Source organism: Vigna unguiculata, chromosome 3 (assembly GCF_037176805.1).
Source record: "Vigna unguiculata cultivar grain cowpea cultivar isolate G323 ecotype 2 chromosome 3, ASM3717680v1, whole genome shotgun sequence".
Classification (NCBI taxonomy): Eukaryota; Viridiplantae; Streptophyta; class Magnoliopsida; order Fabales; family Fabaceae; genus Vigna; species Vigna unguiculata.
In genome coordinates this window covers 50,866,407-50,890,011 of record NC_140794.1, presented here as the reverse complement: position 1 = coordinate 50,890,011, position 23,605 = coordinate 50,866,407, and the positions used below count along the sequence as shown (strand labels likewise).

General features: G+C 28.0%; 3 protein-coding genes across 3 annotated transcripts; all 3 read left to right on the top strand.

Annotated features, from left to right (window-relative positions):
• The first annotated feature begins 284 nt into the window (after positions 1-284).
• LOC114175489 (UDP-glycosyltransferase 84B2-like) lies at positions 285-1,806 on the top strand. The gene has a single exon (XM_028060245.2). The coding sequence runs from the start codon at positions 340-342 to the stop codon at positions 1,780-1,782; it is 1,443 nt and encodes a 480-aa protein (XP_027916046.2). The 5' UTR covers positions 285-339; the 3' UTR covers positions 1,783-1,806.
• An 8,996-nt stretch (positions 1,807-10,802) lies between these two features.
• On the top strand, positions 10,803-11,515 carry LOC114177294 (uncharacterized). The gene has a single exon (XM_028062575.2). The coding sequence runs from the start codon at positions 10,901-10,903 to the stop codon at positions 11,312-11,314; it is 414 nt and encodes a 137-aa protein (XP_027918376.1). The 5' UTR covers positions 10,803-10,900; the 3' UTR covers positions 11,315-11,515.
• A 5,765-nt stretch (positions 11,516-17,280) lies between these two features.
• Positions 17,281-23,461, top strand: LOC114176398 (MRG family protein). Its single transcript, XM_028061438.2, has 11 exons — positions 17,281-17,522; positions 18,233-18,286; positions 18,524-18,537; positions 18,925-19,070; positions 19,822-19,857; positions 20,208-20,248; positions 20,604-20,705; positions 21,704-21,783; positions 21,945-22,114; positions 22,615-22,699; positions 23,175-23,461. The coding sequence occupies exons 1-11, from the start codon at positions 17,385-17,387 to the stop codon at positions 23,263-23,265; spliced, it is 957 nt and encodes a 318-aa protein (XP_027917239.1). The 5' UTR covers positions 17,281-17,384; the 3' UTR covers positions 23,266-23,461.
• Positions 23,462-23,605: the final 144 nt, after the last annotated feature.

Below are 23,605 nucleotides of genomic sequence, written 5' to 3'. Positions count from 1 at the left end.
ATAAATAAAAAGGAACAATTCTATATAAAAGGTTATCTTTATATATTTTTACAATGAACTCTATGGCATAAAATGTTGAATAAATTTCTAAATATATTAAACACTCATTAAATATTTTTTTTTATTTCCTTATATGTTTTTTTATCATGTTATCTATCCAAGAATTGAATGCAGTGTTGTATGGGCCAAAATTTTCTTTCTTTATATATGATCTCTTATGTGTGATCTCTTTCTCTCAGACACACACACACACACCAAAGAGTAGTTGTGTTTCCCTTCCTCACGTACACTCTCAAGAAGACATTTTTGCTTCTCTCACAGTGATCAAATTCTCAAACCATGTCAGAAGATAAAAAAGTGCATGTTCTAATGGTGTCAATGTCCATACAAGGCCACATCAATCCCATGTTTAAGTTCGCCAAGCACCTTCTCTCAAAGGGCGTTCATGTCACAATCGCCACCACCGAAGATGGCCGCCACCGCATGCTCAAGAACACAAAACCCTCCAATCTCACAAACAACACAAACCTCAACAATTCCGATAACTCCAACAACGATTCAGGAATCGAACTCGTGTTCTTTTCTGATGGCCTTGCCCTCGACTTCGACCGTTCCGACACGGAGTCACTGGTGAATACTATCCGAGAAAAAGGTCCCCAAAACCTCTCCATTCTCGTCACCGACCTCACCAAAGTTCATAATTATTCATGTGTTATTGTCAACCCCTTCGTGCCTTGGGCTATCGATGTGGTAGTGGAGCATGGTATCCCATGTGCGCTGCTTTGGATCCAAGCTTGTGCTGCGTATTCCATTTACTATCGTTATTTGAAGAATATTAATCCTTTTCCTAATATGGATGATCTCCATGAGAAGGTGCACTTGCCAGGACTGCCACCGTTTGAGGTTAGGGATAGTCCTTCTTTTATACTCCCTTCCACCCCTTATCACTTTAAGACTGTTATAAAGGAATTGTTCGAGGCTATGGATAAGGTGACTTGGGTTTTAGGTACTTCGTGTTACGAAATCGAGGAAGAGATTGTGAATTCAATGGCCTCATTAACCCCTATTTACCCTGTTGGACCATTGGTGTCACCTTTTCTGTTGGGAGAAAAGGAAAGAAGTGATGATGTTAGTGTGGATATGTGGGTTCCTGAGGATTCCTGCATAGAGTGGCTTGAGACCATGCCAGATTCTTCTGTTATCTATGTTTCTTTCGGTAGCTTGCTTTCGTTGTCACAGAAGCAGGTTGAGAACATAGCAGTGGCTCTGAAGAACAGTAACAAGGCGTTTCTGTGGGTGATTAAGCCGAGTAATGGCGAGTCCAACTACGTTGCTGAATTGCCAGTTGAGTTTTTGGAGGAAACTAAGGAGAGGGGTTTGGTGGTGAAGTGGTGCCCTCAGGAGAAGGTGTTGATGCACCCTTCTGTGGCTTGTTTCGTGACCCATTGCGGGTGGAACTCCACGCTTGAGACTTTGGTTACTGGTGTGCCTGTTATTGCTTGGCCTTTTTGGTCGGATCAGCACACCAATGCCATGCTCATGGAGAAGGTGTTTCGCAATGGCGTTAGGGTGAAGTATGGGGAAGATAGGATTGTGGAGACAGAAGAGATTGAAAGGTGCATTAAGGATGTTACAGAAGGGCCAAGAGCAGAAGAGTTTAAGAAGAGAGCAATGGAAATGAAGGAGTTAGCAGTGAAAACATTACAGGAGGATGGTACTTCAAACAAGAATCTTAATAAGTTCATCATTGACCTGATTGTTGGAAATCCAGCTAGGGCTTGAACCCTATGTTTCTCTCTTACTTTAAGGTGCAATATGTATTGGTCATTTAATAAAATCATAGTTTATTCACATATATGTTTCTCGTCTAATTTGTTGTTAGTTAGGGTTTGTTATTATTTAGAGGTACAAAACTAGTAGTGATGTCTGTTTCCTATTGGTTATTTCCTTTAGTTTGTATCTCATGTGCATATTAAGAAAGTATAATTGAATTTGTAAAAGGAAAATAATTTTTTGACAGATTTGATTGACAAAGTTGACAAACTTACCAAATAAAGTAAGTTTTTTATTTTTTAATGGAAGTTAAGATAATAAAATAATAAAATTTTAGGGTTTTTTTACCAAAAATAGTTATTTGTCAAAAAGTTTGTCAAAAAAACTTTGTCAATGTATCATCTCTCTTTGTAAAATGTTGTAAAATGGTAGAAAATCAGAATGTTCATAACTTTATTGGTGGAAAAGAAATTATCATTATTGGAGATAAACAAATATTAGGATTAAGATTGGCTAATCAAGAATTACGGATACTCCTTTTATCTATTTCCATTTACTTATAATTTGTTTCCCTATGTTGTTATATTGTTGAGAGTGTTCTTTTTTTTTTTTTGAAATAGATAACTTAATTCAAATTGAAAAACTGGTGAAAAATGGCATTTTAAGAGTGGTAATGGATTAAAAATACTGATATTTGATTATTTTAATATTAAAATATTTTAGTATAAATAGAATTTTTATAAAAGAGTTTTATTATTTCAAAAGACATTATTTTTATAGAAACAATTTTTTAGAGCTCTATTTTGTCTTTCTGATCGTCTCATTGAAAAACTAAGATCGTATGATTGATTATCTCTTTATTTATTTTCATCTATTTATAATTTATTTCCTATATTGTTATACTGTTGATAGTGTTTTCTTGAAATAGATAACTTAATTCAAATTGAAAAACTTGTAAAAAAATACTAATGATCAAATTGGAAATTGTTACTGATACCACTAGAGATGTCAAAAAAATTATTTTCTGCTAGTATCCACAGATAAAACCCGCAACGGATAAAAAATGGATACCCGTGAATAATGAGTACGGATATCATAGTATCCGTACCCGTGGATACTCGTGCTCACAATACTCTATTTAAATTTAAAAAAAAAACATGGTTAAAATATTAATACATGGATTTTTTAGTTATTTTTTATTAATTGGTTTTAAAATAAAATCTTATTTTCTTTGTAAACTATCATTCAAAACTATTTAAATGAGTTATTTAAACTTTGTTTGAAATTTATAAATGTTATGTGTATTATATTTTATTTGAATGTATGGTTAAAATATGTTGTTAATTTTTTTTTTGTAAATACTCGTGGGTACCTGCGGATATCGGTGGATATTAAAAAAATATGCAGGTATCCGCATAACGAATACCCGCATGAATATGGAGACGAGTACGAGACAAATATTTATCCAACAGATATGGTACGAGGAAACTACTACCCCAATCTTACTCGTCTGGTTGACATCCCCAAATACAACTCCATAAATGTAATGATAATAGTCCACACATATTCCGTCAATCTTTCAAATTTAGTGACTTCGTGTCTCTTTGATTTTCGTTCAAGAGTTCAAACTCAAGTTTATTTTACATTAAAAATCATAAATAATGTTTGACAAATTTTTGTTTTATCGCTGATATCCGCATAACGGATATCCGCATAACGGATATCCGCACGAGAAAACTATCACTAAATACACACATACTTGATAATAGTCCACATATACTTGATCAATCTTTCAAATTTAATGACTACATGTCTGTTTGATTTTCGTCTAAGAGTTCTTACTCAAGTTTGTTTTACATTAAAAATCATAAATAATGTTTGACAATTTTTTTCTTCTTCATATAATTGGAGACATAGGTTGCTTTGAGATCAAAATCATAATTTTTTTTTCCTGAAATCTTCAATTTTATCCTACCAAACCTAATTTTTCTAATTGTAACCCAAACACACCCAATAAATTTTCGAAAAGTATCAAATTTTATACATAATTCATTCCCAATAATTTATCATGATGATAATTTTTCAATCTTATAATATTAATAGCACAATTTGTTATTATAAAAATTATTAAATAATTCTGAAGAACCCAATTTTTTTATTTTATAAATAATAAATTAGTAGTGTTCTGCTTATTAAATAAAAGATGAAAATTGCTTTTAATTTTTGTAGAGAACCCAGATAACATTTCTTAAAAAAAATTATTTATTTATAATTTTAAAAATTAAAATAACAGTATTATAATTTAAAATAAGCTTAATATCTGATAAGATTAAATAAATAAGACCTTTTAATTCTACATCAATTTTCAACTAGTAATCTTTAATACTACTAATACAGTCTTTAATTCTCCCTATTATTATTTTAAATATTTAATTAAAAAGACAAAAATATTTCTCACAATATTTAATGAACTCTCATTTCTTAAATTTATTTTAAACGGCTTTCATTCTAATATTTTTTTCTCAACTCTCTTTAATTTTTTCTCTCTCAAATCTCATTGTTAATTTCTTTTTCTTCACTGTTTTTTTTTCTACTTTTTTTCTTTTTCTCCATTACTTTCCCTTTTATCACAATAATTTGAACATGTATATTCATCAAACATTTCCTTTTTATCTTTACACCTATTATCTTTTATTTCTTTTCGTCTTTCCGTTCCAAAATTTTCTTTCAATTTGTTCTCCTTAAAACAAAATCATTAATAAATAATTTGTAATATACGTCGAGCTGTGGAGTATCTTTAAAACTAATTCTTGCCAGTTCAAACAATTAAAACAAAAATATGAAAATAAAAGAGAAAATAATTGACTGAATATTAAGAGTGATAAGTCAAATACCAAATAATAAGAATTATTCTTAGCCACAATGAATTTTAACTCTTATACCAAATAATGAGAATTATTTTTAGTCACAATAAATTTTAGACTTAATTAGGGTGTGAATAAATATGAACATATATGAATTTTATAAGATTATGTTATGAATGATGAATTCTACAACTTGCAAAATTGAAAAATAGAGATCTTGACTTGTAAAATTATAGACATACAAATAGATGTCACAAACAATAGGGTTGTGACAAGAAAAAGAAAAATTGTTATAAGTCACAAACAAGGTTGTCACAAGAAAAATAATTTTTTTTTTAATAAAATTTCTCAAACTAAATGTTAGAAAGATAGATTCTTTGTTTCTCCTTTTTTCATAAAAATAATTAGAAGTCACATAAGAAGACCAAAAGTGAAAGTTTAGGACGACAATTAAGTGATTCACTGATTGTGTTGAGTTCTATCTTTTATATTACACGGTTGAATATTCTCCCGTTAGAGAGCCACATGTTTTTTGAATTATCTATTTTAAATTGTTTTTTTTATGTTAATTTATTTCAATTACCGTAACATTTGATCTATGTCATATTTATCTATTTATTTATGAATAATTTTTCATTTAGAAAACTTTTATATATATATATATATATATATATATATATATATATATATATATATATATATATATATATATATATATATATATAAAAATTTATGTTTTGAGTGTTTAAGCAAGAAACCTCTTAAAATGTCCACCACTTTAACATTTTTTAAGTGACCAATTCATCCTTGACTGATAAGTTATATATGCAAATATCAACAAATCAGGATTAAATTTAATTTAGGATTTAGGATTTAAGTTAAAAATATATTTTGATAATTTTCTTATAAAAACATATTTAATCCAATTTACTTTGAACAAGTATTGTGAAATTCCAAAACATTGAGATATAATATATCTTTTCGTATTACTAACATTCCGTGAACCAGTTGAAATTATATAATTGGCAAAATATTTAAGTTGATGTTTAGATTGAATTTATGGAAGGTAAAGTTATCGCCTAACATAACATAACAACGTCATAATCTAACATTAATGACTCAATTAAAAAAAATTTAAATTTTAAAAAAATCATAAAAATTTAATAAAAACTCAATTAAAAATTCTCAAATTTTTATTTAATCTAAAATATAATTAAACTTTTTAATAATCCTCTCTCTCCTTATTTATTCCCTACTTAACTTTCACCCCATCTCTTTCCTTATTTCTTCCTTCAGCAACCTTCACCCTCTTCCAATTATCGAGACACTCTCTTAGGAAAAATACTGGATTTGGAAGGTTAAACAACAAATTTTAATTAACTTAAAAATGCATTAAATCAAATAAATTTAATTTTTATGTTAATTGAAATAAATATTTAAAAAACATACTATGTATAATATTTATTAAATTTAAATATAAAATAAAATTTTAACTAAAAAAGTAAACTGGAAACCCGATTAACATATATTAAATTATATTAAAATTTAAAATTAAACTAATTAAAATATTAAATAAATTTTATTTAATATTTTATTAAATTATAATTGATGCAAATCAAATAAATTTTTTTTATGTTAATTTAAATTAATATTTAAAAAAATATTATACTAATTAAAATAATTATTAAATTGTAATTTAAGACAAAAATTTAATTAAAATGTTAACCAAATTTTAAAATTCAGCTAAAATTTATAAAATTATATTAAATATTTAAATTAAACTAACTTAAATATTAATTTAGTTTTTTATTAAATTAAAATTGAACTAAATCAAATAAATTTTATTTTTATATTAATTCAAATTAATAATTAAAAATATATAATAATTAAATTATTTATTAAATATTAATTTAAAATAAAATTTTAACTAAAAATGGGTTAACATATATTAAATTATATTAAATTTATAAATTAAATTACTTAAAGTATTTATTAACTTTTTATTACATTAAAATTATAGCAAGTCAAGTAAATGTTATTTTTATGTTAATTCAAACTATTGTTTAAAATCGTATATTAATTAAAATATTTATTACATTTTAATTTAAAACCAATTTTAAATAAAAATTGTTAACCAATTTTGAATTCGGTAGAGATAGATAAAATTATAGTAAAATTTTAAATTAAACTAATTAAAACATTTAATAAAATATTTAAAGGCAATAAATTAGAGAAAATTAATAAAATTAATAAAATATTAAAAACTAAAAACAAAAAATAACTCACGAAATAAATGAAATTAACTAAAAACTAACAAAACAATAAATTAAAAAAAAATAAAATAACTTTTAAAATATTAGAAGAAAATTAAAAAAAAAAATAAAAAATAAATGTAATATACATATATCAGATTTTGAAATATGGTAAACTACTTAATCGGATTTCAAAATTTCGAAAGAAGATTTAATCGAATTTCGAAATTCAACAAAAAAGTTAATTGAATTTTGAATTCAAGTAAATTTCTAAATTGGATTTCGAAATTAGGTGAGTTCTTAAATTAAATTTCAAGATTTCTTAAACTAGAATTCAAAATCCAATAAATTCTTAATTCAGATTTTGAAATTGGTGTTTTTTTATATCGAATTTTGAGATTCGATGTTTTCTCAACTCGAATTTTGAAATTTAATGTTTTCTTAGATCAGTTGAACTACTAAATTGGATTTTAAAATCAGGTGGTTTTTCAAATCGGATTTTGAAATTTAATGTTTTTGTAAATGTCACTTATTCTTTAAAAATACTTGGAGGTATAATTTCAATAAATATATCGGATGAAGACAATAAATAATAAATGAGATTGATAAAAAGTAATTATCTTACTTAATTAATTTAAAATTTAAGATATAAATTCGATAGAACATAGTTGGAATCACAATAAAATTTAGCTGTAGACAACAACATTCACGGCTGAACAAAGTTTTTGATATTAAAATCCCATGAATTAGACTAGATCGTTCAAAAAAGTTGGTTAAAATTAACCAAACTCAATAAGCGAGTGATTATTTTGACAATTCTACTCTTTATTATATCATTTGCCACTATCAAATATTTCAAGATTGATGAAGATACATTTTCTCCTACTTATTGTTTAAAATTTATCTACAGAATGTCACTTTTATCTGACTTAGGAAACAAATTTAACTAAATCTTTCATGCTTGGAAATAAATATATTCCAGTGAAAATAAAATTCTAAATTAAACTAACATACAAGTCAAATTTAATTTTTTCCTTTTTATCTACAACATTTTTTTATGATTAAGTGGTGCATGAAAATCGAACTCATCACCACATTAATTTCCAACCACGGACAAAATAATATATCTACAAACATCTTACATCTTGAAAGGTTTGACGCAATATAATTAAAATGATGTAAATTTATTATCACTATCTATCTATATATATATATATAAAGAATTTGTAGTATAATATACAATTTTTTTTCAATTTTACTCTTTAAATTATCGTTATTTTAAATTAAAATAATTATGTCACTATTTTATCTTTTTAATAACTGCTTTCTTTAATTCAAATAATTTTTTATAATAAAAACTAGGTTTAATAATTCATTTAATTCTTACTTTTGTGGATAAGTATTAAGTTGGTCTTCTAATTTTTTTTTCTTAATTTGTTCGGACTTTCTAAAACATGATTTAATTTGGTCCTTTATGTGAGTACAATACAAACATGATTAAAGTTAGTGTCACATGCCACTTTGTGAATTTGTGAATGTTTTTAATTTTAATTTTAATTTTTTATAATTTTTTTCACATGTCATCTCAAAGTTGTGCCACCCAACACTGTTAGTGTGACATGATAATAGCAGTGTGATATAACAGTGTCACGTGGTAGAATTTTAATGATTAAAAAAATACCTTTTTGGTCCCAATTTTTGTCAAATTTTATCAAATTAGTCCTAATTTTGTTTTTCTGCTCAAATAGGTCATAATTTTTGTCAAATTTTTTCAATTTGGTCATTTTTTGCTAACACCGTTTAAATCATTAACGGTCATGAACAATGATTGGCACACGTCACTTCGTGGTTTTTTTAATATTTTTTTTTATATTTTTTAATTGTCCACATGTCAACCCAACAATGTGCCGGTGCCACGTGTCAAAGTCAAATTTTATGTTTGTTCAATTTAGTCGCAATTTTTGTTAACTTGAATCAATTTTGTACCTCTCCAAATTGAAACCAACTTTAATTTTTATATTAAAATTCACAATTTTTATTAAATGTTTTTATTAAAATTCACATATTTATAACTTATATAAAAATTAAATTTGGTCTCATCTTGAACAAAGACAAAATTGGTCAATTTTAAACAAAATTGGAACTAAACTGAACATAAATAACAAATATAGGGGCCAAATTGAATATAAAACATTGTCTTTGACACGTGGCACGTAGCTGAATTGACACGTGTACATTTAAAAAAATTTAAAAAATTAAAAAATCACGAAGTGACACGTGGCAGTCACTATTCATGACCGTTAATAATCTAGACGGTGTTAGCAAAAAAAGACTAAATTGAACAAATTGACGAAAATTGGGACTTATTTGAACAGAAAAATAAAATTAGGACTAATTCGACAAAATTTGATAAAATTTGAGACCAAATTGGAACTATTTTTATTAAAATTAAAATTTTTATTAAATACTTTTAAAAGTATTTTTAAAATAAATTTAAAATCTATATAAATTTATTTAAAATTACGTTAGTTAGACTGATTAGTAAATTTAATGTGAAACGAAACGTAAATTATACACAAAAAACAACATGAAAAAATTAAAATATTTAAGTTGAATTGAATAATTCCTTAAGATTCAAGTATTGAATATATATATATATATATATATATATATATATATATATATATATTAATTGTAATGAATTTAGGTTGCAAAATAAAAATTCTAAATCTAATTTTTTTTTTCCTGACGAGTGCCAAAAATTTTGAGATCAAAACTCAAGTATAAATTGCAGATGAAAAAACTACTCAATATACTAATCATTAAAGGTTTTAAATACAATCTTTTTAAATAATAAGTTTAAATTATTTTATATATTCCAATGTAGTATAATATTCTACACAACAAAAATGATTTTCCAAGTCTTCATTTCACACATAATTCCAACTATCCCATTTATTCACCTTTCCAACGACAGCGTAGTGAAGATAGTTTTTCTCTTTTTTTCGTTTTTCATGTTCAAAATGTTTTCGATACTTAAAAAGGTCAATATACTTGGGCTCGACCATTTTTTTCCTGGCTCATCGTGAAATAAATTGTAAAATTTCTATATAATAAGTTATTTTATTCATTATACAATTAAAATAAAACTACAATTATTTTAAATATTTTTTCAACAAAAAATTATTTAGCATTGAGATAAAAAAAAACGGTATCGTTGAGAGTGATTTTGTGTACTCTCTAATCTATTAATTAATAATTTCCATGAACACTGTAGTAGTATACTATTATACATCACTTCTTGACTGGTCAGTGCGACCTTTGCGAACGCAGCCCTCACCCTCTCTCCTCTTTTCTTACGCATGTTTATTCATTTTCTTTTCTTACATTTCTACACTCAATTCTTTTGCTGACTCAAACTCAATTCTTTTTCCACAAATTCAACTTTACCCGAAAAAACACTTTTTTTTTTTACATTTTTTTATTAAAACATATCTTATATTTATTATGTTATCATTATATATTTCAATATATGCAATCTAACGTGCTATTTTGGTTTGAGGTGTTTGAATTCAAGTATTAGGCTACAACTTACTGGTCATGGTCTTCGACTTGAAGCAGTGGGCACCAAGGAAAACTCAGTGACACGAGTTTTATTTACCAACTTACACAACTTGGACCCGGAATTATTCCATTTTCTAATTCCTTTCGTGCTATTTTTCTTCCATAAGTGTGCAGTGATGCAAGCCTTTCTCCAAACCTACAATTTTTCACATTGACTATAATCTTTCGGAACCACCTAGGTTGCTTCCTCGGCCAGAAAAAAAACATGTACACAATTTGACTCTGCATGTTAGATTCATTTTAGTCGACAACTTTTTGCTTCTCCCTCTATATAAACGACTCATTGCTTCTCAATGCTACACAATTACCAAACACAACTTTTCCCTTCTTCTCTCACTCTCTTAGATTCCCAAACAACCACACCAACATTTCTTTTGTAAATTAAAGATGACAAGCATCATCACCAAAACCCAGGCCTTTGCGGTTCTCGTTTTACTGGTGAGCACTGTTTTGATGGGCTTAGAAGCCCGTCCACTGAGTATCATTGAGACGGGAAACTCCGCCACTGGAGGAGCGGTTCAAGTGGTGGGCTTCTTCGATTGGTTGGGTCTGGGAGCGATTAAGGATTCTGGGCCAAGACCTGGAGTGGGACACAAGTTCACCAACAGTGATACCCTTGGAGGGATTAAGGACTCTGGTCCTAGTCCTGGAGGGAAGGGTCATCAGTTTACAAATAGCAACACCCTCGGTGGAATCAAGGACTCGGGTCCTAGCTCCGGAGGAGAGGGTCACAAATTTACCAACAGCGACACCCTCGGTGGAATTAAAGACTCGGGTCCAACCCCTGGGCAAGGACACTAACATGTTCATGCTCCACACACACCCTCTGTTTTAGGGACTACACTACATGCCAAATAATTCTTAAAAGATTACTTTAGTTGGAAAATAGGTTAATTGATTCCTTCATTTCTTTGATATCTGTCTAAATTTTTCGTTCTTCGGATTTTAATATTGTAATACTCCTATCGATGGACTATAGTTCAGAATTCAGATATTGTTTGTGCTGTGTTATTTTCCGTAGTGGCAATGCAATTCACATGTACCATTATTTATTACATTAAAAATTTGTCAACCATTTTGCTTATATCACTCATGCATATAAGGTCTTGGTGAAATGGATGTATGGAACTGTCTTTAAAGTTCAAACTCACCAGTCACATCCACGTGCAGACTATGGACGTGGTTCAAGGCGTAATAGAGGGAAACCAAACACGCACGCTAGAATTAAATTCCACGCGGGGAAGAAAATGTAAAAATGAGATCAATAGAATTTATTTTACACATTTTAAAAAATTGAAAGATCAGTGAAAACGTTGAGATTAATAAGTTAATTTAATTTATATACAAATATTTCATTTAATTCATTTTTTTTATCTCATTGAAAGTGCATCCCATAGTTCTATGTTGAAATATAATATAGTATTTTAAATTTAGTGTTTCATATATACAGCAAAATTTAACTACTCCTGTGATGTTTACGTTGGATTTGTTTAGTTCGAATTTAGTTTCATTTAGTAACACGAATTTAAGGTTGTTTTAATTAGAAAAACTATAATGTTTAGTAAAATGAAAATTTTGTTTTCCTTAATCAATTACTTGTATGGAAAGAAAAAGATAAACAATAAAAATAAATAAATAAATTTGAAAGTAACACAAAAAAGATTTTAACGAATTTTGTTGAAAATTTATTGAGACTTATGTTATATCTGTCCAAGTATATATATATCGTATAGTATTTGCTTATTTTTGTATACTAAATATACTTCGTCGGTAACTATTAAATGTTTACAGGATAATTTGAAATTAGGGAATGAATCTTATATTAAGACCAAGTTTAATTAAGTTTTAATTTATTTAAAAAATTAGATATATTTAATTACATAACAAAAAAAAAGTTTTATTAACAACTAATTTTAATGATAAAAAGTTATTAGTCACGATAATTATTAAATTATATTACAAAACAAAAAATTATTGATTATTAAAATAATTACTATTATGAATAAAAAATTATAACTAGTCTCTAAGTTGGTTTCTAAAATTTAACTATTAAGATTTTAGCTATCAAAGGAAATTGGTCACTAAACATTAGCTATCAAAGTTTTTTCTATCAAAATAACTTAGTTTCTAAATTAGTTTCCAATTAATTAATGACCAATTATAATCTTTTATTTATAATAGTGACTATTTTAGTAACAAATAATTTTTTTATTTTGTAAATTGATATCTAAATTGATTTTTGTAGTGACTAATAACTTTTAGTCACTAAAATTTGTTGCTAATGAGACATTTTCGTGTAGTGTTAAGTTTTAATAATATTTCGTGATATATTGAGTATTTATATTTTTATATTTTTAATTCAGTCTTTATTTTTTTTACTGGATAATGTAATTGTTGCTATATATTATTTTGTTTATATATTTGTTATAAATTAATGGTTATCCATTGTATCTACATATATGATCTTTCTATCAATAATAAGACGAATAGTAAAGTTGTTCCTCATCCTCCCTTTTTCATTATCTTCTTCTATCTATTATTAACTCTATTTGATGACATGTTATCAACATAATATTTCAACAAATTGAGGGTTAGTGAAAGTTTTTTCTCTCTAAGGACAGTCTTTTGTGTGTCTTAATCCAGATTTTTTCTAATCATTTATTCATTTACACTTTTATCTTATATTTTTTATTTTTTGTGATAAGACTTGTTTGACTTTATCAATTTCATTTGTGTCTTGTTATTATTATTACTTTTATTATGATTATGATTATGATTATTTTATGTGTTAGTTCTAGACATGTCAAACCTTACAAAATTTGAATTTGTGAACTTGTTATTAAAAAGAAAAATTACTTTATTGGATATTAAATATTAAAATACATTTACAAAAAATGGGTCTTGATGATGTCATTAAAGAAAAAAATAAAGTATTTGAGCAACTAATTTGCTTTCGCAACAATAATATGGTAAAAAATAATTTCACAAATATTATGAATTTATTTCATGTCTTTTGTGATTGAACAAAACAATGAAATTTTTAATGAAAAATCATGAGACATGCCCAAGTGATTATATTTTGAATTTATTTTGTAATGAGAGGGAGCCACAACTCCCCCAAATTTTTTTAATTTATTATATATATATATATTTAAATTATATTTATATATTATTTATATTAAGTTTATATTATGGAAATTATAATAAAAGATAAAATAAAAAATTTAATGAAGACATTGATTTATCATGAAAGTGTGTGAGGAGAAATAAATACAAAAAGATAGATTGGAAAACAGAGGTTGGGGAACACATAGATTGAGATTGACATATACATTCTCGCATGATCTCTCAGATATCAAGGTTAGTATCTTATTATGATTTACGTATGTTAGAGTTATGATTCTTTTTAGGATGTTTCTCCCAAATTAAGTTTATCCCAAATTAGTATAAACCCAAATTGTGATTTTAGGGATTCTTTTATGAAATTGGTATGAACCCTAATTATACTTTTCCCAAATTATTATAACCCTTAATTATGAAAATTAGGGATTTTGTGTTTTCCGCTACCTATGGTAATTTTTTTTTTAAGTTTTGAATTTATAGAGTGTTACTTATTTAATTAAAGTGGTATGAGTTTTGTTTTGTTTTGCATTGTGATAATATTGTGATTTGTGAATATAAATTTTATATTTTTTTCTAAATAGGTGATAGGTGATAAATTTATATTAAAAAGATTATGATGAAGAGTAAAAAAAATGATTTTTTTTTTTAAAAATAAGGTTTGTGATAAAGATGAAAAAAAAATGCATATACATTAACTAAACTTTTCATGAGAAATTTTATGAGAACTAAGAATTTAAGACAATGAAAAAAAAATATCTAAAGTTCCTATAGTTATATATAATGAATTTAAAAATTTATTAGAACGCGATCTGAGAAAAGCGTCCTCAAATTTGACAATACTCACCAAATTAAATTGATAAAGTATGAAGGGTTTACCTAAAATGATATTCATGGTTTGGTATCATGATATAATAACGAATAATAGTCATACTTCTTTGAAATCTATTATTATGTGTCATTGTTTTGAGCAGAGCAAATGAAGAGGAAAAATTAAGAATTTTTTTAACTAAAAGAAAATTATATATAACAAATCTATTATTTGACACCCCTAAATTTTTTGTCTAAGTTTCGCCTCTGAATGCAACAACAACAAGATTCGTTCTTGTGAGAATTTGTCGAATTTATTTACAAAGTCTTTAGAGAGGAAAACTTATGAGTAATTGGTTCATAAGATTAAACTTCCATCTTAATGATGTGTAAGTTTAGGTGAGATAAAGAAATAAAATATGTGATGAACTATATTATGTTGGAAAATAATGTTGTATTGTTATACTGTTTTTCTTTCACTAAATTTTTAACCAAATGAGTAATGAGTTATTTAATAGTTTTATATTATTAAATGAGATGTTACACATTTAACACATGTATTTTTACTTTTTACTAATAATTTTATAATAGTAATAGTATTCATACATACTTACAAAAAGTAATACCTTGCAGCTCTCTCAATTACATAAACTTTAATAATGTTATTTAAAGCACTTAATGCTATTTATCTAATAATGGTATATTATCTAAACTTTAATATAAATAAAATTATCTTATTTATATTAAGGCTTAATTACTTCATTTGTCCAAGGTTTGGTTCAAAAGTTTCAACTTAGTCTCCACTTGAATTTTTCTTTTAATTAAGTCTCATTTTTTTAAAAAATTCACTCAATTAGGTTTTTTCTATTTGTGTTTTACCAATGATGTTAAAAACATGTCATGTGTCAACATCTCCATTTTATAACTTTTTTTTTAATTTGTTGTCCACATTGTTAGATATGTGACGTGGCAATGACAGTATCATATGTCAATGTTAGTGTCAACTCCATGTATCATTATCTAGTTTTTATATGTCTTTTTTATTCAATTAAGTCTTAATTTTTTTAAATAGAATAATATTGTTTGCATCCAAATATCCAAATTTATTATTTGTATAAATGTTATACGGATACATAGACATTTTTTTTTTAAAACAATGTTTCTTTTTAATGGAAATGCTTGCCTATAACATGTATTTAACGTTGTTGATAGAATATTAACGAAAATTACTTAATTGAGTAAAATTTTAAAATTTAAGAGTTAATTGAAACAAAAATTCAAATAAAGATAAACTTGAAACTTATGAACTAAACTTGGTACGTAATTGAGCCTTATATTAAATAATAAAGAAAGTAAACTTAGAAAAATATAATTCTCTCTTAATTTGAAATTCTATTCCTTAAATTTATTATATTAGTTTTTCGGTTTTAACATGAAATTAACTATAATTAACAATAAAAAAAGAAAGATGATTAGAAAATGTCAAAAATTTTAAACTAACAATAATATTTTACAATGATTAAAAGCTAACAGTCTTGTTTATAAGAATTAAATTTATCATGTTTAACACTCAAAAATTTATTATGCACCTTAATTTTAATTAGATGCATTAATTGGAATCCAACCCATTAAGATAATTAACTCCAATTAATACACATCACCCATTAAAACTCTACAGTGTGACTTAGATAAAAACTTTACCACATCACAATTATCAAACCATTATGGGAGATCTACAAATGGTGAACTAAAGTTAGCAAAATATTAAGTTAGATTCTGTTAAAAAGCTTTAGGAATAAAATGTCAACAAAAAATGAATAAAGTCGGAAAACAAAAAAGAATGTAATGAATCCAATTAGGACTTTTCTTGCAACCCACGATTTCTTCCTCCACCCCCTCCCACAAAATTTTTAAAATGATATTTTAGTCTCCATAATAAATAATAAAAGTGTCTGCGATTACAAGTTTTACAAACTTTATAAAATAGAATAAGATTTTCGAAATAAAACTTTTGGAACAGAATTTTTGAAAAAATATTTTCAGAATACAATTTTGGGAACAAAATTTCGAAACACATTAAATACATTTTGAAATATGATTTTTAGAACATATGTAATATTTTTCTGTAATGATTTTTTCAAAACATTTCTACATGAAATATGTAAAAGATAATTCTTTTTTAAAAGAATTCTTGCTTTTTTCACATTTTTTTCTCTTCTTCTTTTTTGTGTAATGACAGTGATGATGGAAGTTACGATAATGACAACAATGGTAACGTGAAATGATAAGAAAATGTTTAAATATTTTTCTGTTATTATGGTGGTGCACTTAATAAATGGGGTGGACGAAACAAAAGCCTCCAATAAGTTATTGCGAAGTGGACCTCGACCCATGATACAGTGGTGAAGGATTTTTAGAATTTGCATACTAATCAGGGGTGCAGTCAGTAATCGTGGAATTAGAGAAAGCAATAGCACACTGTGTATCTTAATGCCTTATTAAAACACATGCACGTAAACAGTAAAGGATAACAAAATAATAAAATTAAAATAATATTTTATTATTTATAATTATAAAGTTAATAATAATATTTTATTATTATAGGTAACTTTTTAATTAAAACTTATTCAGTTAAACAAATGTGAAATTGAGAAAAAATATTAAATTTTTAAAAAAATTATTTAAAGGATGAAATTAATAAAATAATGATTTTAATTTAACACACTTTTATTTAAAAACTAAATTGTAAAGATAATTTACATATAAATATAAATGTATTATATATTAAATTATATATTATATAATTTTATATATAAAACAAAGGAACAATTGAAAAATCCAAAAATGGTCCCAACTCGGTAGAGTAGACACTTTATTTTGTTCACTGAGAGGTGTCGTTCCGTTCCCGCCCAGTTCCATTTCGCTCGCTCCGAACTCCACCATGGGAAATTCGTCCAAGGACGATTCCGCCACCTCCGCAGATGCATCCGCTGGCGACGTTCAGCCGTCCAATTCCGGCGTCTATTCAGAGGGCGAAAAAGTGCTCGCCTATCATGGTCCTCGCATCTACGAAGCCAAGGCACCGTTCACCTCTCCTCTTACCTTCTCCTTCAATTTTATTTCTCAACGTTCTCTTTTATTGATTTTTTTCAGTCCTCCTTGTTCCGTTTGGAATTTTATATTTACTGCATCCGAAGCAAACGGAAACTTTGCCGCTGCTAAATGCTCAGTAACCGCTCCGCACTGGGGTTTTTTCTGCTAGGGATTTGGCTAGTGTTCTTTCCTGTCATCTTTTTGTTTTTGTCTGTTAAGTTAACCAATTCTCCTTTCTTCGACCGAATTGTGACCTAACAGCGTTTATTGTTATGTTAAAGACAAACTTTTAAAAGGTCATTTCACAGCTTCTCCAGTTTCTCGCCCTTTACCCTATTTTCTTTTGTTCATTTTAATTAATATAAAGATATAAAGATTGAATGGTTGATTATATTGCATCACTTGTAATTTTCTAACGTGGGATCCATCTCATGTTGTGATATCCATCTTTTTCTAGCATTATTAAATTAAGAGTATTGTTAGGGTTATTCCAATCATCATTTTTTCTGCTACATTTGCCTAATGTAAGGCTTCGCAGTGAAAAACAATTAATCACTCTTCAGGCAGGGTGCGTTTTATACTTTTCTTTTCCCTTTGATTGTAGGTGTGTATAATGCAGACAGGGTGCGTTTTATACTGTTCTTTCCACTTGTCATTTTGTAGTTGTGACCTAATCTACTGTCTGATTTATGTCAGGTGCAAAAAACTGAGATCAGAAAGAGTGAATGGAAATACTTTGTTCACTACCTTGTAAGTTCAACCATAATATTTCTTCACCTGCAGCCTATTTTACTGCATTCTGTAACGGCTTTAGTAGTTTCTAGTGATTACCTCATCTCTTGAGTGATCACTGATTTAACTTTTCAAATTGATTAAAGTTTTAGCCTGAAAGATTTGAAGCCCTGAATCTCACTTAATGTTAAACATTTGAAAAGTGATTATGGGATATGGTATTAATTTTGGTTGTTTCATTTGCTATTTTTGCAGGGCTGGAGTAAAAAGTGAGTTTCTTATCTTTTACTTGTTTTTCATTTAATGTAACAGAAGTACAAATGGTAACCTTTCTATGAGAAGTCAACCTTTCAGTTCACAATTTGTTATGGAATATTGTAATTTTTATTTTGTACATGTGTGACTCAAAATTGCTTAAGAAAAAAGCATCAAGTGAGAATCAGAGTTAGTACTTGCAAAATTTCCAAGTGAAGCTCTCATTTTAAATGGCAATGGAAGTAGATCACGAGGTACTTGTTGGAAGGATTTTGTAATAGTTAATCTATTAATTTTGGAGAGAATCATCTTCATATTTTTGAACATAAGTATTTGCTATACATGATTATTATTACATGCAAAAGGTTACAAAGAATCATTATCATGGGTATTTCCAACAGTTGGGACGAATGGGTAGGTGAGGACCGATTAATGAAACATACAGAAGAGAATGTATTGAAACAGTTGGCCCTAGACAAAAAGCAAAATGTAGACAAGAATGTTAAGTCTGGGCGTTCAACACAAGCAAAGGGCAAAACGTCTACAGGTAATCAACGCTCTTTCAAATGGTGATAGTTTACGATGACGGTTTCTTGAAGCTTTTTTTGCTTATCTAGTTTGTTCATAATGAACCTATTTTGGCAAGGGAATCTGAAGTCCACTAGTTCATGATTGAAAATATTAAAGATTTTCTGTTCATTGCTCACTTGAACATTCGGATTGTGTATTTATTGTATTTATGATTTCAATTGTGTGTGTTTATTCCTTTTTTACTCTCCGAATGAGTGATCAATAATGACTGATGAGGTCCGCAAAGGGACCTATGAAAGTTTTGGTCATTATTTTATTCTGAACATAGATGATTTTTATTGGTAAATGGATATTTAGACTGGACTGTTCAAAAGGAAAAAGATTCCAGATTAAATATCTAGACTTATGAGATGCTTTGGATGCAAATTTCTACTATATAAACAATTCAGTAGGTTTTGATAAATGGTAATATTAAAAAGTACGTGTGATTTCCTTTAACATACTACTTTTGGGAAAAGAAAGTGAGTGTTTCCTCTGACCAAAACTAACTCTGGACCTTCCATATAAGCACAAGCATTTTTATGATGTCATTTCAACGTTGTTACGGATATTCAGCCATCTGTTATTTAAATTCAATTTCCCCTGTTTTAAATATTTGATAATACGTGTATGTAACAGATGCTCCTTTTTTCTGTAGCGTGTTGGGAAGAGTATACTTTGACTAATTTTTGTTTGCCTGATGTTTACGTTTGCTATGTATTCTGCAGATGTCAAAGTTGATAAAGAGGATGTCAAGAACAATGGTATTCATTAAATTTTATCCTCCACTTTCCTTTTTTTGTGTGTGCGTATGCTTGCTTCACACACATGTATATTTGCATTTTATATAGCAAATCATCATCTTTTTTTGTTTTTGAAATTTCTAACTTTACCTTCAGCCATCCCATTTTTATTTAGGCTTGGCCGGGCCCTCACTAGCCCAATATTTTTACTTTTACAATAAAGCCCAGCATATTGCAGTAATTAAAAGTTGGACCTCTTCTTAGTTGAATGCAATGGGATTGTCGATGTATTGAGTTTAAAAAATGTTATATTTTCTTGCACATTAGAATTTGTGTGTACTGATAAGTTTAGTACATCAAACTCTTTGCAGTGTCTAAAGGGAAGAAACGGAAGCAAGATGCTGGAGTTGAGGTTTGGTTTATTTTGTTGATTAATTGCATTCCTGGCATGTTTATTCTTTAACCTTGAAAGATTTATCATTCGCATTCAATTTCTCTTCATATATAATGAATTAACTGGTTTGCTTGCTTTTCGTTTCATATGATAAAATCAAAATGCCATAATAAATACCTGGTGTTTTAAAGGAGTAAGACTGAAACTAAAAGTAATAATAAGATGAAGAGATTAAGATTTCAATCTTTCTTCTTTTTTTCCTTAAAAAGGAAATGAGTTTGTTTGACATTTGATTTAATGTTTATGGAATTTCTAATTTTTTTCACTATTCCTAACTGAAATATTTTGCTAATTGTTATTTTCTAATTTTTAGAAGGGCAGCGGGTCTGTTGAAAAGCTTGTCAAGATTCAAATTCCTGCAACATTAAAGAAACAACTTGTTGATGATTGGGACTCTGTGACTCAGCAGGATAAGGTACAAGGAAAACTATTAAATTCACTCTGTAGTTGTCCTCTCATATTTACTAAGAATATGCACATTTGTAGAGTTAGAATTTATGCATGTTTATGGTTAAGGTGACCATAGCCCCATGAATCCTCGAGCCAAATTTTAATGTCACACAGCAATTTGAAGCAATCTGACTGTTTTAGGGGGGCGGTTAGTGTTAGTTGGTTAGTTAGGGCAGTCATTCTTCTGACTTTTATAATTTAAGAGAAAGCAATGTCTTGGTCCTTTCACAAGATAAGCCCTTGGAAGAGAAAAAGAGAATTCTTTGTCCCATTTTCTGTAATCTGTTCCATTTCATTCAGCAATAATCAGTTTTTGGGTTCCTAAACAGCACAGACTTAGTACTTTTACATTCTTGTAGTATACCATAAGAGTTCAATGAAACTTGTCTTACTTAGTAATAGTAACTTGTTGATAATATCGTTATATCTTAAGGTGTTGTTGGCTCTTCTGAAGTGCCGAGTGTGCTGTAGAGGAGGATTAAGTGTATAGTAACTACAGTTGATTTGGAAGTTAACATTGAGATTTAACGGGACTGCATAACAATGATCTTACAGACACCAGCACTGGTGTCTTCTCAAATTTTCCCGTATTTGTTTGGCCTTACTTTCCCCCAGAATGCAATCTTCTTTGTTCTACAGACTTATAATATTACGCTTTATTAATATTCTGAGGAAATTAAAGATAATTATGGCACTCAGATTCCATGGTTGAATTAATATGATACAATACATTACATACTTTTCTGAGTGCCCTAAGTATCATATAATTATCATATGAACAATATAATTTGAGTTTTTGTTTTTTGGCTTGCAAAGTTTGTTGAATGTATTGTTTTGGTATTGATGCTAATATGCTAGATGGACTGTTTAACATTTTGTATTATTTAATCATCACTTTAAAAATCATAATCCATTTTAATGCGTGAATCATTCCATAATGTTTTCTTTTTTTGGTCCCTGTAGCTTGTAAAACTTCCTCGTTCACCAACTGTTGATGAAATTCTGACAAAGTACCTTGAATACAAATCAAAGAAGGATGGCATGTAAGAATTGGTTGATAGTTAAAAATTCATATCCTTCCTCCCTTTCTATTCTGGCTTGATAGTTTTATATCATCTTGTACATTTCGTTGTTTCCATTAGATGCAAGCTTGGGACACCTTATACTAACGAGGAAACCATGTACTCTTTCTGTGTGATAACAGGGCTCCGGATTCAATAGGAGAAATTTTGAAAGGAATAAGGTGTTATTTTGATAAAGCATTGCCTATGATGCTCTTGTACAAAAAAGAACGCAAGCAATATAATGATACTATTTTGGATAATGTATCACCCTCAACCATTTATGGAGCTGAGCATTTATTGCGCCTGTTTGGTATGATTATTACTCTTGCTGATTCTAACTATATTTGAAAAAAAGGATATTGTTGTGTTCTTGGATTCCGTGTGTTTGCATTGTCTTGGGACACGCTTACTCATATCCTCATTTATATTTTTCTCTTAATCTGAGAGGCTCTAATAGGTTATTCTTTGTCTGCTAAATCAGAAGACAATTACTATTCACTCTCCCTCTCGCCCCCAAATTCTCTCTTTATACATATATGCCCTCTCCATCATGTTATGTTATACCTAACTTTTTATTTGCCTGTAAAAATGTAGACTTCTCTGGTCATATAATGTTTCCTGCCTAGTTGCAAGGGTTTAGTTGAGTTTCAATTCCATTAATGTATATTTGTATTTCTAGTCATTACGATGGTGGAATATAGGTACTATTAGGAGCATAGCATTTGAATGTTACCCTTGATCAACATATCTTATTGATTTTTATAACAAGTTTGGCAAAATGATAATCTATTGTTTCTCTTGTGTTTGCAGTTAAGTTACCTGAGCTTTTGACTTATGTAACTATTGAGGAGGAAACATTGAATCGCTTGCAGCAGAAATTACTCGACTTTCTCAAGTAAAAACCGAAACCCAGCTTATTCATTATATTTAGGAAATTAGAAACTATTACAATGGAATCTCATTACTTTTCAAAGTGTTCCAATACATACTGCACTATATCATCTGAAATAATAAGGACACAATTGTTACACTCAAACATTTATTAATGTATTTAATGGTTAATATATCACCTCTTCATAACCTTGATTACGTTCTCATGTTGATATAACACATTGAATTTAGTTTCCATCTAGAGATCAAAAGAAATTCATTTATTAATTACTGTTGGCTTACTGATATATGTTTTTGGTGATTAAGTTAATAAATTAAAATAAGTATGTCTACTTTCGCGGCATGGTTCCCCCTGCATCTCTTTTCCGTTGGGGAAAGTATTTCTTTTGCTGTCAGTCGAAACAGGGTAATGTTTATTATAAATTGTTTTGTTTCAAGGTTTTGCGGCTGATGGTTTTTGTTAAATAAATTTTTTGCAGGTTTTTGCAGAAAAATCAAAGTACTTTCTTTCTCTCCGCGTACGAGGGCACCAAAGTCTCTGAAGGAAAAGGAAAAGGGAATGATGAATGAGAAGAAACGTTGAACCCCTGGTCATCCTGTTGTATTCTTAATTGTTATAAAGAATATCATATTTCCCTTGAAAAATTTAGGGAAGAAACTCAATTGTTGTTGTAAGAATATTGACTAATTCATTCTTTAATTTTTAAAGTTTATACAAAAACATTGAAAGCTCTTGGTGGCTGAGGTATATATTATTATTATGTTACTTCTTAAGGTCTGGGATTAGGGGGGATGAGATGAGCCAAGGATCTCGTGCATGCATGTATCTAGCCTTGGAGTTGGTTGAGCTATCCCCCAGTTTCTTTAATTACGTTAAACGAAAGACAAGAAAGGTTATACTCTGACATCA

What these genes read in the sequence shown, in the direction of transcription:
- LOC114175489 (XM_028060245.2), top strand. Translation starts at nt 340, where the DNA reads ATGTCAGAAGATAAAAAAGTGCATGTTCTAATGGTGTCAATGTCCATA.
- LOC114177294 (XM_028062575.2), top strand. Translation starts at nt 10,901, where the DNA reads ATGACAAGCATCATCACCAAAACCCAGGCCTTTGCGGTTCTCGTTTTA.
- LOC114176398 (XM_028061438.2), top strand. Translation starts at nt 17,385, where the DNA reads ATGGGAAATTCGTCCAAGGACGATTCCGCCACCTCCGCAGATGCATCC. An exon ending in AGAGGATGTCAAGAACAATG is followed by an intron (nt 19,858 to 20,207) that starts GTATTCATTAAA and finishes AACTCTTTGCAG; the next exon opens with TGTCTAAAGGGAAGAAACGG. An exon ending in AGCAAGATGCTGGAGTTGAG is followed by an intron (nt 20,249 to 20,603) that starts GTTTGGTTTATT and finishes TCTAATTTTTAG; the next exon opens with AAGGGCAGCGGGTCTGTTGA.